The 24,793-nt window shown below is 38.5% G+C and overlaps 1 protein-coding gene across 2 annotated transcripts in view; it reads right to left on the bottom strand.

The window, feature by feature from the left end:
- The window catches only part of TRIO (trio Rho guanine nucleotide exchange factor), a 224,951-nt gene that overhangs the window by 24,988 nt on the left and 175,170 nt on the right, over positions 1-24,793 (bottom strand). For both annotated transcript variants that reach the window (XR_011902859.1, XM_072329481.1), the window contains exons 35-37: positions 6,208-6,500; positions 4,699-4,869; positions 270-365 (exon numbers count right to left, since the gene is read on the bottom strand). Coding sequence is in view for 1 of the 2 variants with exons in the window: in XM_072329481.1 (XP_072185582.1) it covers positions 270-365; positions 4,699-4,869; positions 6,208-6,500 (560 nt within the window). In the remaining variant the exon portion in view is untranslated. The remainder of the gene's footprint in view (positions 1-269; positions 366-4,698; positions 4,870-6,207; positions 6,501-24,793) is intronic.

The following is a 24,793-nucleotide window of genomic DNA, read 5'->3' as shown; positions in this document are numbered from 1 at the left end:
TAGGACATTTTCTTTTTTGCTAGTAGGACATGCATTTTTTTTATTCGCCTCTCCTTCACATTTACTGTATTTCGCTTCTCTACAGTGCCATTCACCTATTTTCTAAGTGATTCACAGAACAGGGTGTACAAGGTGACCCATACGCCAACCCCAAAAGTGACTTTTGAAACAGACATGACATTCACACATCAAAGCTGTATGCCGAGGACGAACATAGAATTTTTATCTGAATAACAAGTTAGGACTTGCTACCTGTCAATTAGTCTCACCATTTTGCTTTTGACGAGCTCTTCAATTGCACTGACTAGTTCTGCAGCACTGGGTGTCTCAGAGCTGGTAGGCCGCACCAGTAATCGAGAAGAGGTCTGTGCAATGACATAAAGCAAGGAAAAACCTAGCGTCAGCTTGGCACTTGCTCAAGAACAAATAATACTCAATAACTGTCAGCGTAACACTAAAATCATCCCAAGTTAGGCAACTGGAAGTGGAAATTTTAAGTAAACCCCACAAAAGCTAAATGTTGAAAGAACGCTGTGCCTTCCATTATAATTACTGAAATAAAAATTCCTGTTCATACATGCAATAGAAGTTAAGGGAAAATTCTTCATCTTGCTGAATGTAATAATGGCTGACAAACAGCTACAAAATCACCCGAGCTGACCTGATGAGCAACAGTTTGTTAACATATTGTATTGCTGGTTAAACAAGTCTACAACTGCAGAAAATTAACAAGAACTGAGAGGGCTTGAAATACAAGCTGAAACACCAGTTAAACTAAGAGAAAATACACCAGTAACTCAGGGACATCTACTTTTCTAAAGGAGCTGGAGTACATTGCTCGGATTCAGAGGGGAAATTGAGCTCACCATTCCTTGTGCCATCCATTTTCCCCAATCGTATGTGCAGAGTACAGAAGATCTCTGGCCTCAAGCTATAAAATGCCAGTTTATAGATACAACTGAAGGCAAAAGGTGTTCACAGTAAAGGATTTTGGGGAGGGCCATTAAATTCAGTCTCAGTAATATGCAAACAGAGTTGTTTGCACATTACATTTATCATTAAATAACTGGAAAGTGGAAACAGTGTAATATGAACCTTACTTCATATTACAAACAGCACAGTGAACATCATGTAACACAGGGTAAGCTGTTCTGCAAATGTTTCCAACAAATTGGACAAAGAACTGGCACATATAACAGCTTAACACAGGAGGTTCTTCTCAAATCAACTATGGGTGTGACAAGGCTTCCATAGGTCAATATAAAAAGCAACATATGTATTTTAGGTAGTCTGCCTTGTATTTGCCTTATTTGGAAAGGAAAACAGGGGTTGGGTAAGCAAAGGAAATACAGACAACTTTAAATGGAAAGATATGGGAACTGAGCCAAAGCAGAGACAGAACACAAGTCAACATAATGCTGTGTCAATTTACAAAAAAGAGAAAACAAAAAGCGAAAATAATTAGTTTCATGTTAGCATAACTGATCTTGAAACTTAATTCTGCTTATCCAAAAATTAAATGCAAACAACTTGTAAACTGCCATCAAATGTAAATCCATGAAGCGTGCAATGATTCTACTGAACAGAATATATACTGTGCAGATGAGCTCTTATGGGAGAAAACGGCTGTATTATTTAGTGATATTAGACATATCAGCATCACCTAGCACATGATATTTGCATTCATACCAAATACTTGGCAAGCCCACAGCTAGCATGTCTTTCAGGCAATTGTATGCTCTTGACGTACAACTACCAATCATTTTTTTCCAAAGCTGTGCTGGTATGCAGCTTTTGGATATGGAGCTCAGCTCAGCCTCACAAAATACTGTCAACATCGTCATCAGGCTCCAGTCAAGGTCCCTTCTATCTGTTGCTCTGTGGGAATATATCATAGAATCATAGTATGGCCTGGGTTGGAATGGACCTCAAGAATCATCAAGCTCCAACACCCCTGCCACATGCAGGGCCACCAACCTCCACATGTAATACTCAACCAGGCTGCCCAGGGTCCCATCCAACCTGGCCTTGAACACCTCCAGGGATGGGGCATCCACAGTCTCTCTGGGCAGCCTGTTCCAGCACCTCACCACTCTCATAGTAAAGAACTTCCTCCTGACATCCAACCTAAATCTTCCCTCCTTCAACTTAAAACCATTTCCCCTTGTCCTGCCGCTATCAACTCTCGTAAAGAGTTGACTCCCCTCCTGTATACAGGCTCCCTTTAGGTACTGCAAGGCTGCAATGAGGTCATCCCACAGCCTTCTCTTCTCCAGGTTGAACAAGCCCAGCTCCCTCAGTCTGTCTTCATAGGGGAGGTTCTCCAGCCTTCTGATAATCTTTGTGGCCCTCCTCTGGATCCTCTCCAACAGCAACATATCTTTCTTGTACTGGGGGCCCCAGACATCATGATATGACTGTTGGTTAAACTTCAGCACTGGCTGTTTCCCAGCTCATGTAGTTAATTTATCTGAAAAGGAACGAGCTGGGGTTGCACAGATGAAGACTGCCAGTTAACCTTCTTCTTGATGATGTACTCTGGGAGCAGAAACGTAGAGGGAGCAAAGGAGCACAAGCAAGTGTGAGATACTGCTAGGGGCCACAGTAGGCTGAGTAGGGAGGGATAAGCCCAGCAAAGCAGGGAGTTTTCAGCATGAGTAAAGATCAGGAGCCTATGACACACAGAGAGGAAGAAATGCTTGAAGTGAGGTGCAGACCAAAGCCAAGCCTCTGAGGTCATGAAAAGGAGGAGACATTCCTTGGGATCCAGAGGAAACCACCTAATGTGGCAGAAATGTGAAAAACTCTACCCAGAAGGCTGACAACAGGGGACTTGTTACAAGCCTTTTATCAATCAGAAGCTCTGTCAGTAGAGTCCTCTGAGCTCTGCTGGATAAAACTTCGTTCTGGCTTCTCACTTCGGTGTACTAACAAGTATTTGCTTTAGGAATTGGAAATTGGTGGTATGTCTTGATGTGTGGAATTCAGGATGGCACACAAGCTCCAAGACTACCATGCAATGGGACTTCTTTGTCTCCTGCTATGCAGTTTACTTCAAAAACTGCCCCAATGTGTCTTTATAGAAGTGGGTGCATGTAAAAATTTTACTGGTGTCTAAAAGCTACTCAAAGCTACTTGACTTTGCAAGAGAAATGCAGAAGTGAAAGGACACTATCTTTCAAGTATATCCCTTCACAAAACTGTTCTTGCACTGTACAAAGGAACAAATAATAAGTAAAAGCCACTTTTATCTGGACAACATTTTATAAGGCTTTCTTATCAGTTTTTCTTTTTTTTTTTTTTTTTCGTATCAGTGAAGGAACATACAAATAAGGCAGCTTATTAGTTGGAACTTTAACATGTTGTCACCAATATTATTTTTATGCTACACATAAACCGCAAAGTGAGATTATTTTCTAGTCCTAAAATGTTATCTTGGGTCAGCAAGATTTTAAAATGTCTGTTTTTGCCTGTTTTGTTCCAGGCCCATTTCCCAAAATATTAACATCCCCCTGCTCCAACTCGTTTATTACACTTTTCAAATTCAGAAAACAGGTAGGAAATAAATACAAATAGAACACAGAAGCCAGACAGTTTTATCCTACAAATGACAGCTTCAGGGATCATTGAGATCCCCTCTGAAAGACAGTGGGATAAAAGGAAATAAAATATTAACGAGATCAGCCAAGATTGCACCACTCCAAACAGTGACAATTCACCCACAATATTCACTGAGTGAATAAAACAGTTAAAAAAATTAAGCATCAAAATGGTGAGACGATTGTAATGTGAATATTTGCTGCAGAAGTCCCCATAGTTTGCACTTTAAAACCCTCTATGTCTTGGTTTGACACTTATACTCTAAACATTTGATCAGTTTTGAAATTTGAAATGAACCCTCCCAGTGTATGAACACCGCAACATCTAAGAAAAGAAGATTATATGCACATAAGATTTCTTTCATGCAATTGCTACCAATACCCAGAAATTTCAACTATTGATGCAAAATTATTACCCATCCTTTTTGGCATGTATTTTCTTTTTTTTTTTTTTAACAAACAAAGGAAAAACAACCCTGAGCTGTACTATTACCCTAACTTGGCTATTAAACTTTTAGCAAACCTGTAAAGGTATACATTAAAAATAACAAAAATAATAAAAAATACCTACACAGCTATTAAGAAAACATTAAAGTCAACATGAACAGCTCTTTCTGCCATGGTTTGTATGTTGATTTTTCCTTTTTCCCCCAGATATGAGGCTACTCAAAGTAATAGGGCTTGGTAAACAATCTATGATCTAAAAAAGTTTCTAATGCACAACTATTAATTTCTTCAGATAAACTCTATATGCACATAATATTTGATCTTGAGTACCCAAAAGGTATGATTATAAAGCAACCATTTTCTAACCACAAACATAGCATCTGTTAAATAGATGTAAACAGGCCCGCAAAAACACCATGTTTCCCATTTCTGCATACAAAGGTCTAGAAGAAAAATTTTGTTCTTACATGTTTAAAACAAATATATTTTATGAACACATTTTCTCCAGGAAACCCTTTTAATGATGGCACAGTGATTATTTCTGTCTATCATAAAGGCATACAGCATACATTACAAGACTTCAGGAAACAGAAGAAAGATTTGGGCAAACAGAGGCTCAACGTGCAAAGTCTTCCCTGTTTCCTCTTCCTACCTTGTCATCCTGTGAATCAGGCTGGAGAAGACTGTGTTGCTGAATTGCCATGGGAGGAGGAAGTGGTACAGCATCTGCTCCCTCTTCACCTTCTTCCTCTCCACAGCTCTGCATGCCTGAAGAGGATGACTTTGAGAGAGTGCCACTGCTCAGCCCCTCATTCCGACCCCTCTGTAAATAAAGACATTCAAGTTCTGTTAACCTTCTTAGCAGTGCAAAGCTTGTTAAACACAAGTTAGTCTTAAGACTGTTTTGTAGATTCACCTGTCTCCCAACGAGTCAATATGACGGTACGCAAACAGTTAAAAAAATAATAATAAAATGATGATCCTACACACACAGGAAAAAAACAATAAATCAGATGCCATAGGTTATGTTTTCAGTGGCTGGAAAAAGCAGATGGATTAAGATACTGAGAAGCATACAGTCAGCTTGAAATTTATTACAGGAAAGTGTTGCCAAAGTAATGCTATGCAAGTTCAGTTCTGCAAAGTATGAGTCCCATTCTTCTAACTTACTAATTCATGGACTTTGTACTGGAAGCACTGACCTTCATATCAAGATATCTGAAGGCTATAAGAATCCCTTATAACATAAAGTGTTCTGTCAATCATCTTTTCTCATATCCACCTCCACCTTGAAGCAGTGAAAGCAGAATGCTTGTATGATTTTTAAAGTTGTGATGAAAGACAGTACCTCAAACTACATTAGAAAATGAATTAGCCAAAGTTGAGTGCAGCTGAGTTAATAGGATAATTTAAACATATTTAAAGGAACAAGCGTAGAAGATAATTGTCCTTTCCTCATTTTAAGGAGAAAACCTGGCTGTGGGTTTTCTCTCATTCTCAGAATTGCAGAGTAATAGATACTCTCAAAATAATGCTACAGCTGCACCAGACAGCATCTTTCTACAGTGTGACCTTCAAGGACAGATGCTAATATACTTTCCCAAGCTACGATTTCTACTTCACCATGCTATCAGGTCTCTAGTCCTTTTTTCTCCCTCACTGCGTAACTCACAGTGTTCCAAGTCTGAAGCCAAATACATCAGAAGCAAGAAAAATAATTAATCAGACACATCTGAAAAAAAAAAAACGCTCATTGGATTTGAGTCAGGTAAAAGGAAATAATTGTATAGTGTGCAAGTGAATGCACTTGTGGCAGAAATAAGGTGCCATTCATTTCTATCTGAGCTACAGGTCTGTAGCAGAAAAGTCTGTCTGTGCCTAACTGGATACAGTTTTGCTAATAAACAAGTTCCAGGCTTAAAGGGATGCTCACATATATGTCAGAGGAAGGGAGACATTCAGCAAATGCCCATGGCAACAATGTGTGCAGTAGTTCACTATTTCCTTTCCTTCAGTGAAATCTGACACGTTTATTATTTGGGTGGCGGTAACTACATTTTGATTTGAGGGGCCATCCACTGCTCTAAGCTACACATATAGCACTATGTAGATCCAGCTGAGATGCAGAAACAAGTTGCAGACGGCTGCCTGGAACACATACCTCTTCAATAGTCTCATCTTGTGGGGTTGCTGCACTGTCATCAGAATCCTTCTGAGAACCTGCATCAGCGCTTTTGCGAACCTCTCTACTCTTCTTGTGCTTGTGGGCCAGTTTTTTGACGTGCCCATCTGCTTTCCCACTGCTGAGACGCCTCACAGGACTGGTAAGCCATTTTCTCAAAGTGTTGCCAGGGCGCTTGGGACCCGGGGAACTCTGCGCCCCAATCATATGGGGTTGAAGCGATGTTACTGAAGCAGGAGGACTGGCATCATTGCTGGAGACTGAAAGGGAGTCTGAAAAAGAGTGAGGAGAGCATGTTAAAGTTGAGATACTGGTAAGTGAGAAACAAGGTGAACAGTAGTAATAGCCATTTGTTTAAACTCTCTACCAGTTGGACTCAGGAAAAACGTAAATAGTGTTATCTTCAGCCAAAGACTGATTGTAACATAGCATTAACTATAAAATCACATGTATGAAAACTAGTGAACTATTCCTGACAGCTGCTAATGTCACCTGAAACTCCACAACAAGCATAAGCCCTACTGAAAACCTGCATCAACTTCCCAAAGCTTACCTGCAACTTAATATGCTCAATATAAGACACTCTACTGGGGCAGTCTTACAGAAACTAAGGACTATCTGAAATACTCAGATTGGACGTATGCAAGAACTGAACACATTACTTAGAAACTTGGCCTTTGAAGACACTGCAGCTATCTGTTTTCATGCTATACTAGACCGACCAAATATAAGCAGTTTCTTTACAATAGTCAAGCTTTCAATAAGTACTTGTGACTGGCTCAACTGTTATAGCATTGCTGATGCACATTTGACAGTGGTACACTGCTTTGAGCACGGACATGAAAAGCAGAAGTGTTACCTCAGTGAAATAAGCAAAACTTTGAAAATCCCAAACGTTATCACAAATGCTGTAGTTACATTATTTATTTATTTCCTGCCCTCCTATCCTGAAAAATGTGGGGAGGAGAGTTAAGAAATCAGGAGAAGTAAAATATCTGTTATATAATATACTTATGTTACATCATAAATGTTTATTTTGTTTAAACAATCTTGGAGTCCTTTTTTTTTAATTTTAATTTTTATTTTTATTTTACCATAGAGAATAGCTATGTTGAAAAGTCCATTTGCTCAAATCTAAGGATTAGCAGTTTTTCTTAGCATGATAATGCCTCAAGTTCTATAATCAAAGGATATACTTTTCTTAAACCCCAGTTATATGCACATGAGGTTGGTATTAATTTCCCACCAAGGCTCCTGTCACTTGAATAATTATGGTAAGCATCCACCAGGTTAGCTGTTGTGAGACTACATCTATTCTTCCCATGAAGCATAATGTTTCTTCCCTCAACAGTTCTCTTCTTGTAATGTTAGTCCTATGACTACTATCTACCACCAGCATATTAACAAGACTCAGCTAGGCTGTCAAGTATGTTTGCTTTCCTCTGTGTGCACTTTTGCATATAGATAGTTTATATAAGGATGACATAAATAATGTTTTGTTGAATGTTTCTACTGCTGAGGAATTAAACGCAGTGTTTGCATTCCTTCTTGAAGTTTGACACAGATGTTCAGGTCGCCTCTTCTGGCAGCTTTTCCCTAAGAAGCACACTGTCAGTCTTGCCAGAAATAGTTTGAATTTTGTAGGATAGTATGGTCACTGTTGCAGCAATATTCTTTACTGGAAACACAACTGCCTTGGATCTACACACTAGTATGTGAGCCTGCTCTGTTTCCACAGAATATTAAGGGCAAATTCTAGCTTAAAAAGCCACAACTGAAAGCTGAAATTCAGAATGTGAATATAAGATCTTTTTCCATTATCATTCATGGTGTTTTAAAGAAGATTATGTCAAAAACTGCAAAATGCAGGGGAAGAAAAAGAGAGAGAAACATTACCATCCTTTCCCTGCAATCCCAATTTTTTTTATCAGACCGATTTAAACATTTTCTTTGTTCCAATAAAACCAAATCTGCCTCCATAAGTTGGCACGTGACTGTTAAAATACATCAGCTGCAATGCCAAGATCTGCACTAAGCTGTTCTGTATAAACACTTCCAGAACAATAACTGATATTAGCCACCACTTTTGTTTTCCCATACAGTAGAAAACAACGCATAATTTCAGTCCATCAAACTAGCTATTAACACATTCAACCCACAATCAGTATGCATCTGCAGAATTACCTTCTAGCCACAGCTTTAAGTGTGCTGCGCAAGGGTAAGCTGACTTCCTTTGATGCTATCAGTTTCTTTTTAAGGTTTCAAGTAATGCACACTACCAAAAAGCAGATGCAGACTTCTGCTGGCCCGCTTTGTCTCTGAACCGTGAGATATCAGTGCTACAGAATTACCACACGCTTTTTTATTTTATTATTTTTTGGTGAAGCAGGAAACATAAGGAAAAAATTAATTAAATATAACAGTGTTTGACTTGCAGTCTGGAGATCCCCGAAGGCCTGTGAATTACAGCTTAAGGGTCCTCAGCACATATGTTTGAAAAACAGGCCTACTGGCCATCAGCATCCACAGCATGACAGATTTTTCCTTTTTTAAATAAAGTGGTCTGCTTATTAAAAAAATTCCAAACAAAACTCCCAACCATCTGCAAGCTCTCCACAGGAATCCAAACAATCCCCTAGTAAACCTCTGTAAGAAGTTAGTTTGACCACTCTTTCACCAAATGTAACTTTACCATCGCTGTATCATATATCTTTTAACTTTCATCAGAGTCCTCATTTCAGAAATCACAGCAAGTTCCAACTGCTGGGTACTTCAATACCTTTCTGCCATTCTGCTAATGGAACACAGAAGAGCAGAGAACAGCAGTGCTCTTGTAAACAAGTTTCTGAAAGCATAAACTAAATGTTTTGCTTTTAAGACTCTTGAAGATGTTATAACCACTCAACCTATCTTTTTCTTTCACTTATACAGATTTTTTATGCCCCTCAAACGGTCCACACAAGTTCTATCCTCAAACAGAACACATTCATTTATGTATTTAACAAAAGAAAAAGCCAATTAGGCTTTGACATTGAAGTTCATTATGCACCAACTGTTTTGTGTTTTTGTATCAGTTCACATTTCCTTCCTTTACAATTACTCCCTGCTAAGAAAAAGGCAGCAAGGCAGTGCAGTAACTGATGGTGGAAGATTTATTTTTTCCATAAACATGCATATCTCTATGCATCTAACAGGCCTGCAGTCGATAAAATCTTCTAAAAAGAAGTTCCCTTCTCACATTTTTTGCAGACTTTTTGATGGTCAACACTTACCAACTATTCAGTTTCGTGTAAAACCAAACTGTATGATTCAGAGCCCCTAAAACTGTGGGAAAGTAGTATTTTTATCTGATTGCACTTCTGCTGTACCACTCCTGCTCCTAAGTCAGCCAATAGTTTGTGGGCAGGAGGAGGGAAGAGAGCAGGAAGAAATGCATACACTCCACTCAAGTGGAGAGGATCTAAAAGACAAAACAATGCTAGCCAGACATGTTTCGCAGCACATACTTTGGCCATATCCTCCCACACAGCGTTAGTTTTCATTTGGCGTGCAGCATGTAACTGCTTCTCATCTTCTCTTCTGCAAGGTTTTATAAGAAGTACTTACTAAAGCATTATTAGGGCTTCAGGGAATCATAAAAGTGAACAAAATATAAATAATACACCAAAATGATAGCACTGTCCCACTTTTTAAAGCATGGAAGTACTGAGGAAAAAGCCTTAATATGAATGAAAATACTGCCTTGCCATAAAAGCATCAGCTTAAATATCAAATTATATCTAAAAAGTGTTGAAAAAAGAAAAGAAACTTAACATCACCTGTGTTAACCTGAATGGAATGTCAACTCATTAGTTTCTTCAGAGACCAGATCTGATTTCCCCCGACCCCCCTCCCCCACCTTAAATCTGCAGAAAAGATCCCTGCAGTCCCACAGATCAATGTTAATACTCAGCAAAAATAAAACACTGCAGAATTTTTCCTAGGAGACCTCATAACATCAATTTTCCCAGCCCAACCCAGCTCACAGGAGTCCAGACTCTGCAAATTGTACTCCTATGTGATTCCTCAGTTGAATGGTATTTCTAGCCAAGGGCTACAAGACTAGGACACAGTCATTAATAAAAAGGCAGAAAACAAGCAAAAACAACACCAGCAAATACTTCTTCAAGTTCATACATTTAGGTAGATATGTTCCTAGATCCAAATGTTAGGAAATATCAGTATTCCATTCAGGAGGTTTTCAAGATCACTGAAAGAAAGATTTCAGCTTTCACTATGAGAAAAGCTGCTCTGGTGTCTTATTTCCCCCTGGTCCACCACTATCTGTCCATATAATCAGAGATACACTCTTTGATTGATAACTATGCTTGGGAATGTTTACACTAAAATTGGCTTTGCTTCCTTTATGACTACATAACGAATTGTTTTTCTAGGGTTGCTCAAGAATATTTTATCACTAAAACATGCTAAGAGGAAAAAGGAGTATTCAAAATCAAACCAAGAACAACACGGACTTTTAAAAACAAAACAGATGGAATAAATTTGGGGTATGCTAACCCCAACCATGTTTCAAGTACACTAAACTCTCTAGTTTGCGTCAGATTCCCTTCTAGAAAAAGATAAATGCAACAGATGGCCATCTTGGGAGAGGAAAAAAAATCTGATACACAGAAAACAACCACACATAGCAATACCAATCCAGCAATAAGCTATCAAACTTAATAAGGGCATTTGCTTAAGTAAGAACAGCTTCATAATCATTAAAAAAAAAACAACACCCAAAAACCAAAACACAACAACCTAAAAAATCCTTAAGAGACAGGCTTTGTTTTATAATGCACAGCTCAACTATGAACAGAGAGCATTTAACTTCTATTTCTCTCAAAGTAAAATCACATATGTCGCTCTGCTGGTAAGGTCAGAGAGTTCACTGGGAGTCCATAAATTCATTGCTAAGTAAAAGGGCAGGCAGCGTGAGTTCTTACCCCCTTCAAATCAGAAGATAAAGTTACCTCCAATGAACAGACAAATTTTTGAAACTTTAAGGGAAATGGGAATTCTCGTTCTAGTCCCAGCTTTCTTAACACAAGAAACGTGCACATCTGCCATTAATAAAGTCGGGTTTTTTTCCTAAAAAATAAATCAGCCATATTGAGCTAGTTGATGACTTGAAAGACTCTGCTTCATATTAACTGCTTCCATATTGCCATTCTGAGAGTTTTAGTTTTTACGAAGAGAGCGACGGGCTACAAAACCCTGACTTCCTTACTTAGGGAATCAAACCCTGCTGGCCTGCTGTGCATTGTCTAATACCAAAATGCTGTAATACTCTAAGTACAAACAATTTGCCTTCTCTGAACAACTGGGATGGGTCAAGAAGGAAAAGAAAAACAATAATGGAGCAAAGCAACTTTGGTGGCTCCGACTGTCACATTGCCACTAGAGCCCTGCCTGCCGCCATGGCCTTACGCATCAGAGGGCCATCAAAGAAAGGCTATCACACAGGTCAACTAGCCAGCTCTTCAGTAAGGTCTAATGCGGGTGCGTTACAAATACTTGGGAAAGAATGCTGCTCGTCAGTTCTAAAGGACAGTCTGATGAACCATTTGGAAGTGGCTATGGTTCAGTGATATCCATATCTACCTTCAAAGCAATAATCTCAGTCATGTCAATTTTTGCTTCTAATGACAAAAACCCATAAAACTGCAGCCCAGTAAACAATTATTTTTTGTTATTAGATGAGATGGGGAGAGCTTAGGAAAGAAAAAGAAACTAGTTTATTTTAAAAATTATGAATAAAAAGCAGAAAACCAGTATTCAAATACATAAAAGGAAATCCTTCAATGTCATTTGTATTTGGAATGGAATAAACATGCTCACTGTTCACCTCTGGTCAGAAAATCCTTTCTGCCATCATTTCGCATTTCGGCATAGTGCATAACTTGTTTTGTAAGATTTTTACCATGCGTGGCTAGATGAAGATAGCTCAATATCTTGGTATATCTTACCAGATACCTGTCCTCACTGTTTGAATTTAAATATATTCCGTAATTACATATTCCAAGTTATCAAAGGGTGACTGTTCTAATATCAGATAGATTGCAATTGTAAACCACATACTAGTCAGTTTTCTAAATAAGATCCACAGCTGTCCACAAAGCAGGTCTACAATTAAAAACACACACACAAAAAAACCCTAGCACAGTCTTTGTTACATCTCAATAACTTCCAAAAGTCTTCCTGAAACTGAGAAAAGTCATCCAATAGATATATTCGCAATATCACTTGAGGAAAAAAATGAAGAAAATCTCTTGAGGAAAAAATGAAGTAAATCTCCAAGTAAGTGCAAAAGGAATACACTGTGCATTTGAGCTAGAAAATCAGTGGCATATGCCTGAAGGGTTTAATATGATTTTATGTTACTACTGTTCTGTCATCTCATATTCTTTTTTTTCCCCCATATATCCTCTCCTACCATCCTACTCTGTTCAGAAAATCAAGGTTTTAAATTCTTAACATTTAAACTGTATTAACAATATCACATTCATTAGAGACTGCACACAGAGAGTACTGAAAATGCATCACTGCTGGCTGTGAGCTAAACACCAACAAAACTTATACTGTAAAAAATCCTCCTCTTACAACTGACTTCCTTGAGTGAACAGCAGTAGTTCTGTTTGTGCTCCCTGGAACTTAGACCTCAGGGATAAAAAGAGAAACCAACTCTGAACCTATATCTTGTATATTCCTGCAAGGCAGCACCACAGAAGGGGAGAGAAGACTTTGTGAGTTATTTGCAATAATCTGTTATTCTCTCATACTTTAGCAAAAAAGTATTATTATTATTATTATTATTTTTTTTTTTTTTTTTTTTGGTCACAATTAGTAAGCATTAGAAGTTGCTTACACTCCTGAAGTTTAGGTTCACAGTTTGTGAAAACCATAAGGTTTTAATAAATTAATCACAGCTTCCCTGTTATAATATAAGCTACATACTATGTCTTGACCTAAACTCTATTCTTTTGGCCACTTGTCTGCTCACGTTTAAAGACAGCTACATCCAGGTGCCTGGTAGGATACATCAATGACAGATTTATGTCTGTGTTTGTCAGTCAAGTTCTCAATCTCATGCTAGTCCAATAACATCCATTATGTGCAGAGAGCAAGTCAGTCTCTATCTCTACAGGTCAAAGTGCCCCAATCATTTCAGTATAATTACCTTCCCTGGATTGGGTTTTGCTTCTACTAATTAAAATTGCACAGGGCTTGCACGCTTTTACATAAGAGCTGATGAACAGCAGCCCATGCGTTTATTTCTAAAGTTCTGTATTGTTTTTCGAGAACAATCTTCAGTGAGTTTCTTTGTGCAAGTTTGGACCATCAGTTGGTCATCTGGTTCTTATGCTTCATTTGTGCCTCCTGGAGATGACATCATTTCACATCACCATGAAGGAATCCTTAATGCATTTCCTTTGCAGATCCAGAATGGACAAGATATTCATTGGTACATTTAATAGTTACACACACACACACTTAACTCTGTCATAGGGGCTGACATAAACCATGTAATCAAAAATACTAAGGTGCCACTCTTCTTTCATTAAATAGCTGTGAAAGGTCTCAGGAGCAATGTCCAGCTAACTTCAGGATGATCGAATTGGAAGATGAGACAAAAGCACAGCCTGCCCACTCCCTCCTCTAGCAGAATGGATGCTGCAGGAAAGGTGACTGTCAGATGCTCTGGTGCAGGCCCAGGGCCACAGCCTAAATCTCAGCCTGGCATGGAGAAGTTTCACACAACCCTGACCTCCAGTCTGCCTCCCACTCCTGTCACTGCTTATTAGTTTCAGACAATAGCACAAGAGGCTGTCAGAGGGCACAGCACAGCTCCTGAAGCAGTGGGAGCTGGCAGCATTGGCTTCCTTCCCACTGCTCCCAGCCTCTGACAAAACCAAACAGCTGGCTGGTGGGGAGAAGTGATCTCTGAGCCAATAAAAGGATAAGAGTGATGTAAGAAGCTCTGGTCCTGGGCCTTGTAGGCAGTGCTGGCGCCTAAGATGCTAGGCAGAAAGTTTTTCTGGCTGTTGACAAGCCATTTGTCTCACGCATGCTGCGTGCAACCTACTTATGAAGGGCCATGCAGTCTGACGTTAGTGGCGGAGATGCGGCTCTGCTCTTAGTGGAGAGGTTTATGTCACTACAAATGGAAGCCACCGTTTACACAAGATGTGTGATGAGCAGTTTCCATTTTTAATCAGGGCAACTGTACGACTCCTTTTTACTCATTTGTTATTGAGTTGCAGTACAATCTGCACATTTAATTGTTGCTACAAAGTAATGTTACCCTCTGAAATGGATAAAGATAATTGCCAGACCATGACATACAGTTAGGAAGTAGCAAAGAAACTTATCTTGATGTGCTGTGTGCAAGAGGAAGATATGAACAGATATGAAAAAGGTCATAGCAATATAAAGAACAGAACAGCCAACTAAAAGGAAAGAAAAAAAATAAAATAAGATGCATTATGAAGTCCTTAGCTCTACTGAAAAGTAGAGGAGGATATGGGGGACGAGTGGGAGAGAAGCAAGACTGCAGAAATTGCTTTAGGAAGAAGCAGTCTCAGATGTTACTTAAAGCAACACATGCCATGCTTCCCTGTGGAAAGCTCAACAATGCAAAGCATCCAAATGGAAGGAATTTATCCTATGCAGATTTTAAATCATCCTCCACTACTCCAGCAAAAAGGCTGTATATTAGCAAAACAACGTCACTGCAAGCAAGTTCAAGCAAGAAAGTAGGGGATGAACAGTTCTGCTGGTGTCATTTTGAAACTGAGTATGTGCGTATAAGTAGGGAGGAAATTAGGTTCCAAGAGCCTAGCATAAGCAGTAAAATAAAAAGCTTCAGACTTCCGAAGACAAAAAACCTGCATCTTAAATCATCATACAATGCTGCAGAGCCATTGAAAGAAAATTGAGCAAGAATAACCTCTGCCATATATTTACGAATGAATGGCTTCTAGGAAAAGATGAAAGCAGGTGCATTTTATTACCCAACTCTTCAAAATGTCTTAAAAAATATGAGAAAACTTCTAACTATTCCCAATTAAAACTGAGAAAATACATGGTAAGCATCAGATGCTTTGAAACAAAGTGTAGATATCGATCATAATTGCTGATGATATTTTCAAGGCTATTAATAAAGCTCATAAATGTTAAGCAAAGAGGCAATACACAGTGACAGTAGTAAGTCAGAAGAACAATACAGAAGAAATAACTTTTAAAATCAAGTTTTGTTAAAAAACACAAAGTGATCAGACAACTTGTACTAGAAAAAAAAAACAATTTGTTTCCTCTGCTCTTCACCTATTGCAGTTCCGTGTTAATCTAAATAAACATACTAATCCAACACCAACTTCAATAGCCATCTTTCTTTTTTTTTCCTCCATCCTCTTGATTCAAAGCAGAAGAGTTCATTAGAACAACCAGCGATTGTTTGGAGCCACAGCTTTAGCAACAGCTGTGCAAACACATCAATCTCAAGTTAGGAACTCTGCCATAAGCTTAATAATAATATACTCATATCATTTAGCTTTGGGGCCATTACAATAACTGTGGTCATTTTCTTTCTAAACGCTTTGCTGCTGTAGCCTTCAAAAACAAATTAAGAGGGTAATTAAATGAATTAGGAGGGAAAATAGAATAGCTGAGAAGGTGACAAAACATGTCCCCCAGAACTACTGGACATAAAAGATGTTCCCATATCCAACTCATCTAGAACAGCGATGTAAACTAATATTACTAGCACTGCTATGTATTGTAAAACCTTGACCTTCTAAATGCACAGACTACTTGCAATATTCATGAGCCATTTCGGTCCCCTACAGCCACATTGCTGACATCAACCCTGCATAACTAGATGGCTGTAGGTGCTGACAGACAGTTTCCTCTGGGCTCAGTCCCTGCTCAATAACGCCATTATCAAGAACAGACTTAGATGACAGTGATTGGAAACTGAACTATTTTCAGACTTTTTATCTACAGATGGAAACGTAACCTGAGCAAAGCAGCAAGAGAACACATGATTTTAATAAAGGTCTGTCACACTGGAAACGTATTATTTTTTTTAAACAGACTCTCAGTCAAGGTTGAGTAGCTTATAGCTATTAAAATCATACTGCCATTTGCTGTACAGATACCTTCTCAGTGTGAAGCACCTTAAGAGATTAGGAAAGGGGAAGATTTTGTTCCACAACTTCATTAAACTTGATTTAAAAAGAAGCTGAATGAGTTAAAAGGGAAAAGATAATTCCTTGGTATAAATGCATTGGTATTTTATTTTTATTTTTGTTTTGGTTTTTTGCTGTTGTTTTGTCGTTGCTATAAATTAAGAGAAGATTTGACATTTTATCTTAAAGTGTAATTAAAATGTATGGAACCAAGCAGTACACCGAATACTAAAAACAGAATCCATCATTGCCACTTCCATTAATTTGATTACAGCCTCTTCAGGAATAACATATGCACTGCTGAATTTTCTTTGGCATGATCAAGCCCACGCTCTGTACAAAAAAAAAAAAAAAAAAGATTCCCTTTTACCATGTAAGTTTTCTGTTGTGTTTATTTCCTTCACAATTATTTCCAATAAAGTCTCAGAAGAAAGCTGATGTTTTGAACTCCGAGCCATCTAAATCACAATTCCTAGAATCATTCCTCAGCTCCCACCCATCCAGTATTACCTAACTGGCTGCAGAGGAGAATGATGCAATATGATCATGGTAGAACGATCCAAAACTGGTTTGTGTGGAGAAATCAAAATGAAAAATACAAAAACTAAAAGAAATAAACTCACATCATTTGAAAGGCAATCAAGCAGAATTTTTATTCTTCCCTTTAATTAACCACAAAGTCTTTGGGGTGGGGAGTGCTGAGGAGATCAGCGCCAATAGTAGTTTCTATACAACAGTAACTGTTGTTAAAAGTAAATCACCTTTTTAAGTTATAAACTCAGCTGCAGTTACTGATACAGACTTTTCAAAGCAGAATGGAGTATACAGATGCCACTTAAACCATGCTCTGTCATCACTTCCACAAAAGGACAGAGCTGGATCAAGCCTTGATGGCCAAATCCAGTGGACTGTTACGCTAGTTGTAACTGCATTCAAAGGGATATTATGAACACATTGCTCATTACTAGTCTAGCAATGAGCACCTAGAGGAAAGTCTGATTATGCAAGGTGATAGCTCATTCTTATACTGCTTCCACACTGAAGTAATTTGTTTAAAATAGAGACAAATTAAGTTGAAATGTGACTCAAGGCATTTCTGCTTTGCTCAGAGTAAGCCTACAGACTCAATACAAACTTCTGACTATGATACAGAAAATACATGCACCAAACGTTTATTTACAGGTGCTCTCAGAGAGAACAGATTTGACAAGGATGTGAAGAGACAGCTGCAATTTTTCTAGTATGGAATTAACTTCCACCTTCCTTTTAAAAATGCATCAATATACTTTCTGGGGTCTGTCATTTTCTGTATTTGGATTGTCCTCCTCACATTAACTCCTCAGTTTCATCATCACCTTTTTGTAGTTCAATCTAAAAGTTATTTACTACTTAAATTTTTGAACATTCTTCATTACTAACACGCTGGAATATAGTCATCTTAGTCAAATTCAAAAATGTTTAGATATAACCAATATATTTTTCATGTTAAGGAAATGGAGCTACAGATTGCTTTACACCAAGTTTGCACGACAAACTTAACAGTATCTCCTTCAGAATAGCAAACATTTTCCTTTCTCATCTTTAAAACAAGGAGCCAAGTATCCGGTTTGAAAAATGGGATGGGGTTAAGAAACCCATTTTAAACTGCAATATTTTAATGCAGTTACAAGATATCGGAGCAAAAAATACATATTCAAGTAGAGGGAACAGACTTGAAAGGCAGAAGGCAGCCTGGGGCTGACTCCATATACACATCTGATCTACAATGCTGCTCAGTCATAGATCACTTCACAAAGCAAGTAGCCCACCTGACAGTTACATGAATCAAAATAGGGCAGATTTGACCAAAGAGATGCATCTAAACCATAGGGGACAAAAATGTGTAGTAGTTCAGATCAGAATACGATGCTGCTCAGATGAAAATATGGAGGTCATTTCAGGGCAACAAACCTGAGTTCTTGTGGAAGGACATCAGTCCTCTTGCATAAGCTTTTACTTACTCTTAGGAGGTGAGTGGTGGGTGTTGAGGGTAATGAGAGAATGGTAGTGTTTTCTGACAGATCAACTCTCTGGTCTTGAAGCCTGGATGTTTGCTAATGTTGACTAGAAAGCAACTGGGTCACATGTACAAGCTATATACAAGCCAAGGTATATATGCAGACAGCATCTGACAATTACTTCAGTTTTCACTAATCGAGAAACAGCACCTTCAGATAACCCTCCTGCAAGTCCAGCAGCCTCAGAGTTCAAAAAAGCCCTGTTTCAAGAACAGAGAGGAAGGACAAACAGGTCAGGAAAGCAGCACCTCTGCACACTGAACCATACAGCTGACACACGAGCTCAGCTTCAGGAGGATTTCTGTTGCATGCTCTCTTGGTGGAGATGGAAAAGCACACACAGCACATACTTAACAGCTTCCATCTGTATTCTAAAAGAATAGATTTTCAAAGTGCAGAGGTGGATCTATGCCAAGAATTACACCAGCCTATTAGTAATGCTGGACTCTCCCACTGCATCCTCTGAGTCCAGTCCTCAGAGACCTCTTATCCTCTCTTGGACAACGTTTGCTAACAATTACTCTATAGTAAGAGCATCCTGTTTTATGGATGAATGATTTCTGAAGTTTGATATAGCATAAAATGTTATGAAAGAAGAAAAGGAAAACTATTTTGATTATTTCAAGCCATCTATTGTGAACTTAATAAATATGTTTCTTCAAAGCCCAATGAGAACTCTCTCTATTCCTGTAACTACTTTCCTTCCTTCAAACCAGCCCCCACATGGTTAATAACTTGAGGATAAATTTTGTTTCTGTAGATTTATTCCCTGGATTTCATCCATGAGATTGGCTTCTCAAATTTCCCAAGTGAAATATAGACTTGCATGACCCACTTAGGGAGTGAAACACACACATCCTATTGTTTCCTCTAGCTCATAAGGTAACTGAAAAAAGATGTCATGATTTCTAATAGCCAGTTCCAGACAAACACCCTCTCTCCAGTCAAATAACCATAAACAACTTTGTCTCAAATGCAGAGCATTTTTGAGTTACAGGAATGGGTGGAATTACCATGAGAATTGTGATTTCTTCAATTGATGTCAGATAAAGGCTAAGATTCAATACTTATTTATTGATGTCAGTAATTTCTTGCCAGTTCATTACTTAAGGCCTTATTTTCTTCCTCCCTCAATCTGATTGCATTATTTCCTCCCCAGACTTCAGGAAAAAGCAGGGGGAACAAAACAAGTATACACAGTTATCAGTTGCAATACAAGTATTTTAACATACTAATTAAAAATAAACCAATTTATCACATTCCTTAAGGATTCTTTAAGCAAAACTGAACATTTCTATTAAATACATCATGCAACAGAGTACATCATGAATATTCAGTCTAAAACCAGATGGTCAGTTTTAATTTCGCAGTGGCCAGAAATAACCAAAGATACAATTTTACTCTTCCCAGTTCAAGCAATAACATGACCACAGTTATATGGGGGCATGCAATTCAGTTCGTTCCCTTATAATGAAAGGCTATTTATTGAGCCTTCTTGCAACATGGCTTGTATACACGGACATCTGTTTTTAGAAAACAGAGGACAATGAAAAGTGTTTGTGAAATCGTGTATGCTTGTCCAAGAAGTCTCTGTCCATATCTATAATCTTAATTAATGGAAAGCACAACAGCAATTGGCTACACCCAATACTTTACAATGCATGTTTTCTAAAGAATCTTTGGAATTAAAAGATAGATCGATCTGAGCCTGATTACTCACTGTAGCAACAAGAGTTTAAAAAATGAAGCAAACAAATAAAGACAGGAAAATGAAAAACAACAGTAAAAGGGAAAAGATTCTTGCCATGCCATTAACAGACTTCCAGCTGAGGAACACGCAGCTCTGGGTAATCTATTGCTGCAAAGTGTTTTGCTGCAAAGCACTCTGTGTATCAGTTATCATTTGTAATTGACTTCTTTCATCCACCACCTCCAAGACACTCTGTACGTGTTTACATTTCAAAACTGGAATAATCACTGTTTTAGAAAGTGATTATACAGCTCTGGGGACTACAGAGCAGTTATCTCTATTGCTGGGATCAAAGATGATAGCCTGCTAGCATTAATTCCATTCAGCTGGTACCCTTGATGCCCCACTGCCTTTTGAGGAACTACTGGGACATATACACAGCTCTATCCCCTCAGATAAATGAGATTACTTTCCATTATACCCATAATTCCATGTTTGTAACCTTCCTACTATTTTTCCTCTTCTTTTGGTCCCTCTGTAAAAGCAGTTTCACTACTAGTAAATTATATATATTGTAGCTGGCTGCTTGTTTTACTTACATGCTCACAGCACACAGCAGCAGGTACGTAAGATCTGAACTTAGCCGCAAACCATCTCCATGTGAAAGAATGCATCCTAACAAGTACACAGCTCCAGACACTGATGGTTACTACTGTGTTGTCCTGCATCAGAATCAAACTTCTTCTGCAGTGATAGTCAAAGTGGCAAGGACAAGTACTTGCTAATAACACAATGGAGGAAGAGAAGCAAACCTAGCAACAAATAATGTACGTCCCTAATCTCATCTGAGCTTCTGCAGACAAGGCAGAAACAGCAATGCTTTTCTCCACAATACTCATTTTTGTTAGCAATGACGTCTCTAAACAAGTTGCTTACAGACCAGTTTATTTCCCAACCACCATTTACTTTCAAGCCCTATTCCCCAAAACATTGCTTCTTAACAATAATAATGTAGAAGTAACTGGCAGTTATTAAACATTATGAGTTTTCAGTTTAGTAGCAAAATTCTAAGAAAATTTTTAAGCTTTTAAAACAGTTACTAGCAGTAGCAATACCTCTCAGAGCAAGAGTTACCATTTCTCATTTCCGCAGTTCAACTATAAAGTAGTACATGCATTTTACATTCTTTTTCTGAAGGAGCTTACTGCACAGCATTGCGGCAGTTTACACAGCAGACCCATTCTATAGCTGCTGCCTTTCTCATCCAGGCTCTCTTATACTCTGCACTTATTGTCTGGGGTCAAGAGGGAGGGGAGAGTAGAAGCAGAGAGAGAAGGAAAAAAGAAAACATCCTACTAAACCCCAAGGATTGCAAAACATCCCCCAGACAAGCAGCAAACTCTCACCCCCCAGCCCCTTATCGCTGTCGTACACGCTTGTACCTAAATCCAGGATCCAGTATTTACAGCCACTCGGCTGCCCGTTGCTGCAGCAGGTAGGATTTAGTGAATGAAGTGATCCCAGAGTGTCAGTTTGTTGAATCCTGTTTGGCATGGCGAGGAGTCAGCTGTTCCGATAGCCCAGCTTACAAACACCTACTTGCTTGCACCCCAGAGATGTGCTGCAGCTCCTGCGGGAGCTGATCACACAGATAACATTGCAGGCAATGCCAGCAGGCTGAAGAGGCTGCTATTATCTTTGCAGCCTGCTGTAGCCCACTGCCTTGCCGTCAGAGCAGCTCCTCTCTTCTAGGATGCTCTCCTCTGACTCACTGAGCTCAGTTCCAGTCTTTAAATTCACATGTGGGAATAGCCAGATGCAGCAGATTACACTCTACCGTAACTACCCTAACTGAGGCTCAAGATAATCTTAAAAACACTGCAAAGCAGATATTTTCCCCCCAGTTTTCAGAAAAGATATAGCCTGGCACCCTCTGTAAAGCTTAACAGCAGCTGGAATAAACAAAAGCCACCTTTAACACCTCTTTTTATTTTCCAGAGCATAGATAGGTTTTTAGTGCTTTAGCTAGAGCAATGAGGAATTTGAACAAGACATTTTCCAGACACAGAAAGCACACAGCACTTGCTATGTAGACAAAGCCTGTACCAAACAACAAATTGCCATTACCTTCATCTTTTCTTGAACCTGGTTTGTGGGGTAAAAAGCCCTCCACACAAGTTCAAATACTAGACAATCAAACACTTTCCGGTCAGTTTATATAAAATCTTGCCATGGACTGAAGCACATTTCAGATCTATTCAGTGTTGAGCTCTTCTTCTACGAGATACATTTCTAGTTTGTCATCATGTCTTCCTGGTCAGTAAACTGAAATGGCAGGTTTTTGGTTGTGTTGGTTTTCTTTTTCCCCTAACCTCATTCTTTACTTAGTATATCACACAAGCATTTGTCCATGAGTATTCTTTTAAAAATTCTTTTAACGAAGCACTTTACAAATCTAACAAAGATGTTTGGTATCTTCTCCTGAACAGCTCATCATCTAATTTTAGGGGACATGCAAAAAGCTAACACTGCTAGATAGATAAACAGCTATGAGGCCGAAACAAGGATTCAATTTCTGTAAAAACAGTAATGAAATGCTTTCATCATACTGTCAGGAAAAAAGGGCCTTAAGAAGAGATTAAATAAACAGCACTGCAAAATATACAAGCGTGTTTTGGGAAAGAAGAAAATAAAGCAGCAAGGAAGTTGCCAATTATAACTGCACAGAGAACTGCATGTAAAGCCAGAATAGGTAGGAATTTTATGTGGGGCTGAGAGCATCTCAGGACTCAAAGCCAAAGAAGGATTGCCATCAGCACTTTGCACAAGCTGGATATACATATGTTAACCTGATTTCAATGTTAAGGAGCCGTGGGCACACTCCAATTAAGACTAAAATTTTACTTTCTTTGTATTTCTAACAAAAATCATCTTAAACTCTGAATAATTTCTCCTTCCTTCATAGCTCATGGCTTTCTGCATGAAGCCATCAATTCTGACACCTCAACATTTTTCTTCTGACCCAAGATGTATTTCAAATTACACTGAATTCCTGAGGGGGTGGAAGGGAAAAAGAAAAAATCCTTTTTTCCTCAAGAAAAGTGTTTGAGTTATTTTTATAGTTCACCACCTACCGTGAGACTTCCACTAAGGCTAGTTTATTCTTCATGAAAGCATAGAACATCTGAAAGGGATTCTGGTTTCTAGTTGTTGAGTAAGAAAAATAATAAATGAAACAATCCTTTTCCTCTGCTCCCCAGTGGTTCCCACACACATCAAATGAGCTGAAGAACATCCAGCCATTCTTATTGTAGTTAAATCCACAAATCTTTAACTAACATTGAAAAAAATATAATAAAGTTACCCAGATAGATAGCTTTAAAATGGTGATTTCCATTTGTAAGAAAGCTCCTGACTAAAACTCAGCAAAATTTCTATGAACAGCTTTTTTCTTTGTTTTTGGTGTAATTCCACATAAGATGACCTTATAGCAGAAACAGAATGCAGGAAGGCATTTCAAATGCTGTGGGAACCAAAGTACTTGCAGCTTGCTATTGAAGAAAGTACTTCCTTTACTATTCGCATCAAACACCATTATTTTCAAGTTTTCCTTTGGCCCTTTTCTCAGAAGACAAATCTAAAACCTAAATTACAGAGAATGAATGCATGAACTACTACCAAATGCATATTTCATAGGCTACCTGGTTAAAAAGAGTGGATCAAGGATACACAGTTGACATCAATATATACAACTGCAGAGAGAAGCTCTACAGCAGCTTTGGAGTGGAGACATGAACATGCTGTAGGGTTAATGTGGATATCTGCGAAGAACTGATTAGAAAACATCTCAATGTGCATACCGAAACAATAGCTGCAGCTTTCCTATGGGCCAAGACAAGCCTAGGACCTGTAATTTCGTGAGGTATAAGCAAAAGAGATACAACTTCCACATTACAAAACCTGCACTCACAGGGACTATTATTTAGTTATCATTATCTATCTTCTAAGATTAACCTAAAATACTCAAAAATGTACTATAAGTATCAATTTCCATCTGAGGCAGTGACCTGCATCAACTCTAATATTAAGCCCAAACAAGAATAACAATAACTTTCTGTGGTTTACTTCAGGCTCTACTACAACGCTTTCTTTGTCCTTCAGCTCCATCAGCTCTTCTGTATTCCAGTGCCTTAATGTGCCTTAGCTCTACTGGTCTACATTAAGATCATGTTCTGAAATTTCTCACATAAGGTATTTTTTTTGTAGGAACGCATCTCCAGCGATAATGAACCAGTCAGGTAAATTTAATTCAGCAGGCAAGACAATATTTACGTGGAAAACATCTTTAGGCAAAAACAAGGCTTGGGCACAAAATAGCTCTGACTGCACGGCACACTTTGCACAGGGACACTGAGATGTCCCCACCTCCATCCTCTGCTTTAATGTTTCCAGAATTTTGCCTGATGGAAGGACAAACTTTGAACAGATTTGCAAAGAAAAACACTAAATACCTACCAATGCCAACTGATAGCATCAAAAATTCTACATTCTAAAGGGAAATATTAACTATTTCTTTTTCACCTTAGCTA

The sequence above is a fragment of the Excalfactoria chinensis genome, chromosome 2 (assembly GCF_039878825.1).
Source record: "Excalfactoria chinensis isolate bCotChi1 chromosome 2, bCotChi1.hap2, whole genome shotgun sequence".
Classification (NCBI taxonomy): Eukaryota; Metazoa; Chordata; class Aves; order Galliformes; family Phasianidae; genus Excalfactoria; species Excalfactoria chinensis.
This window is presented reverse-complemented; position numbering and strand designations above follow the sequence as displayed.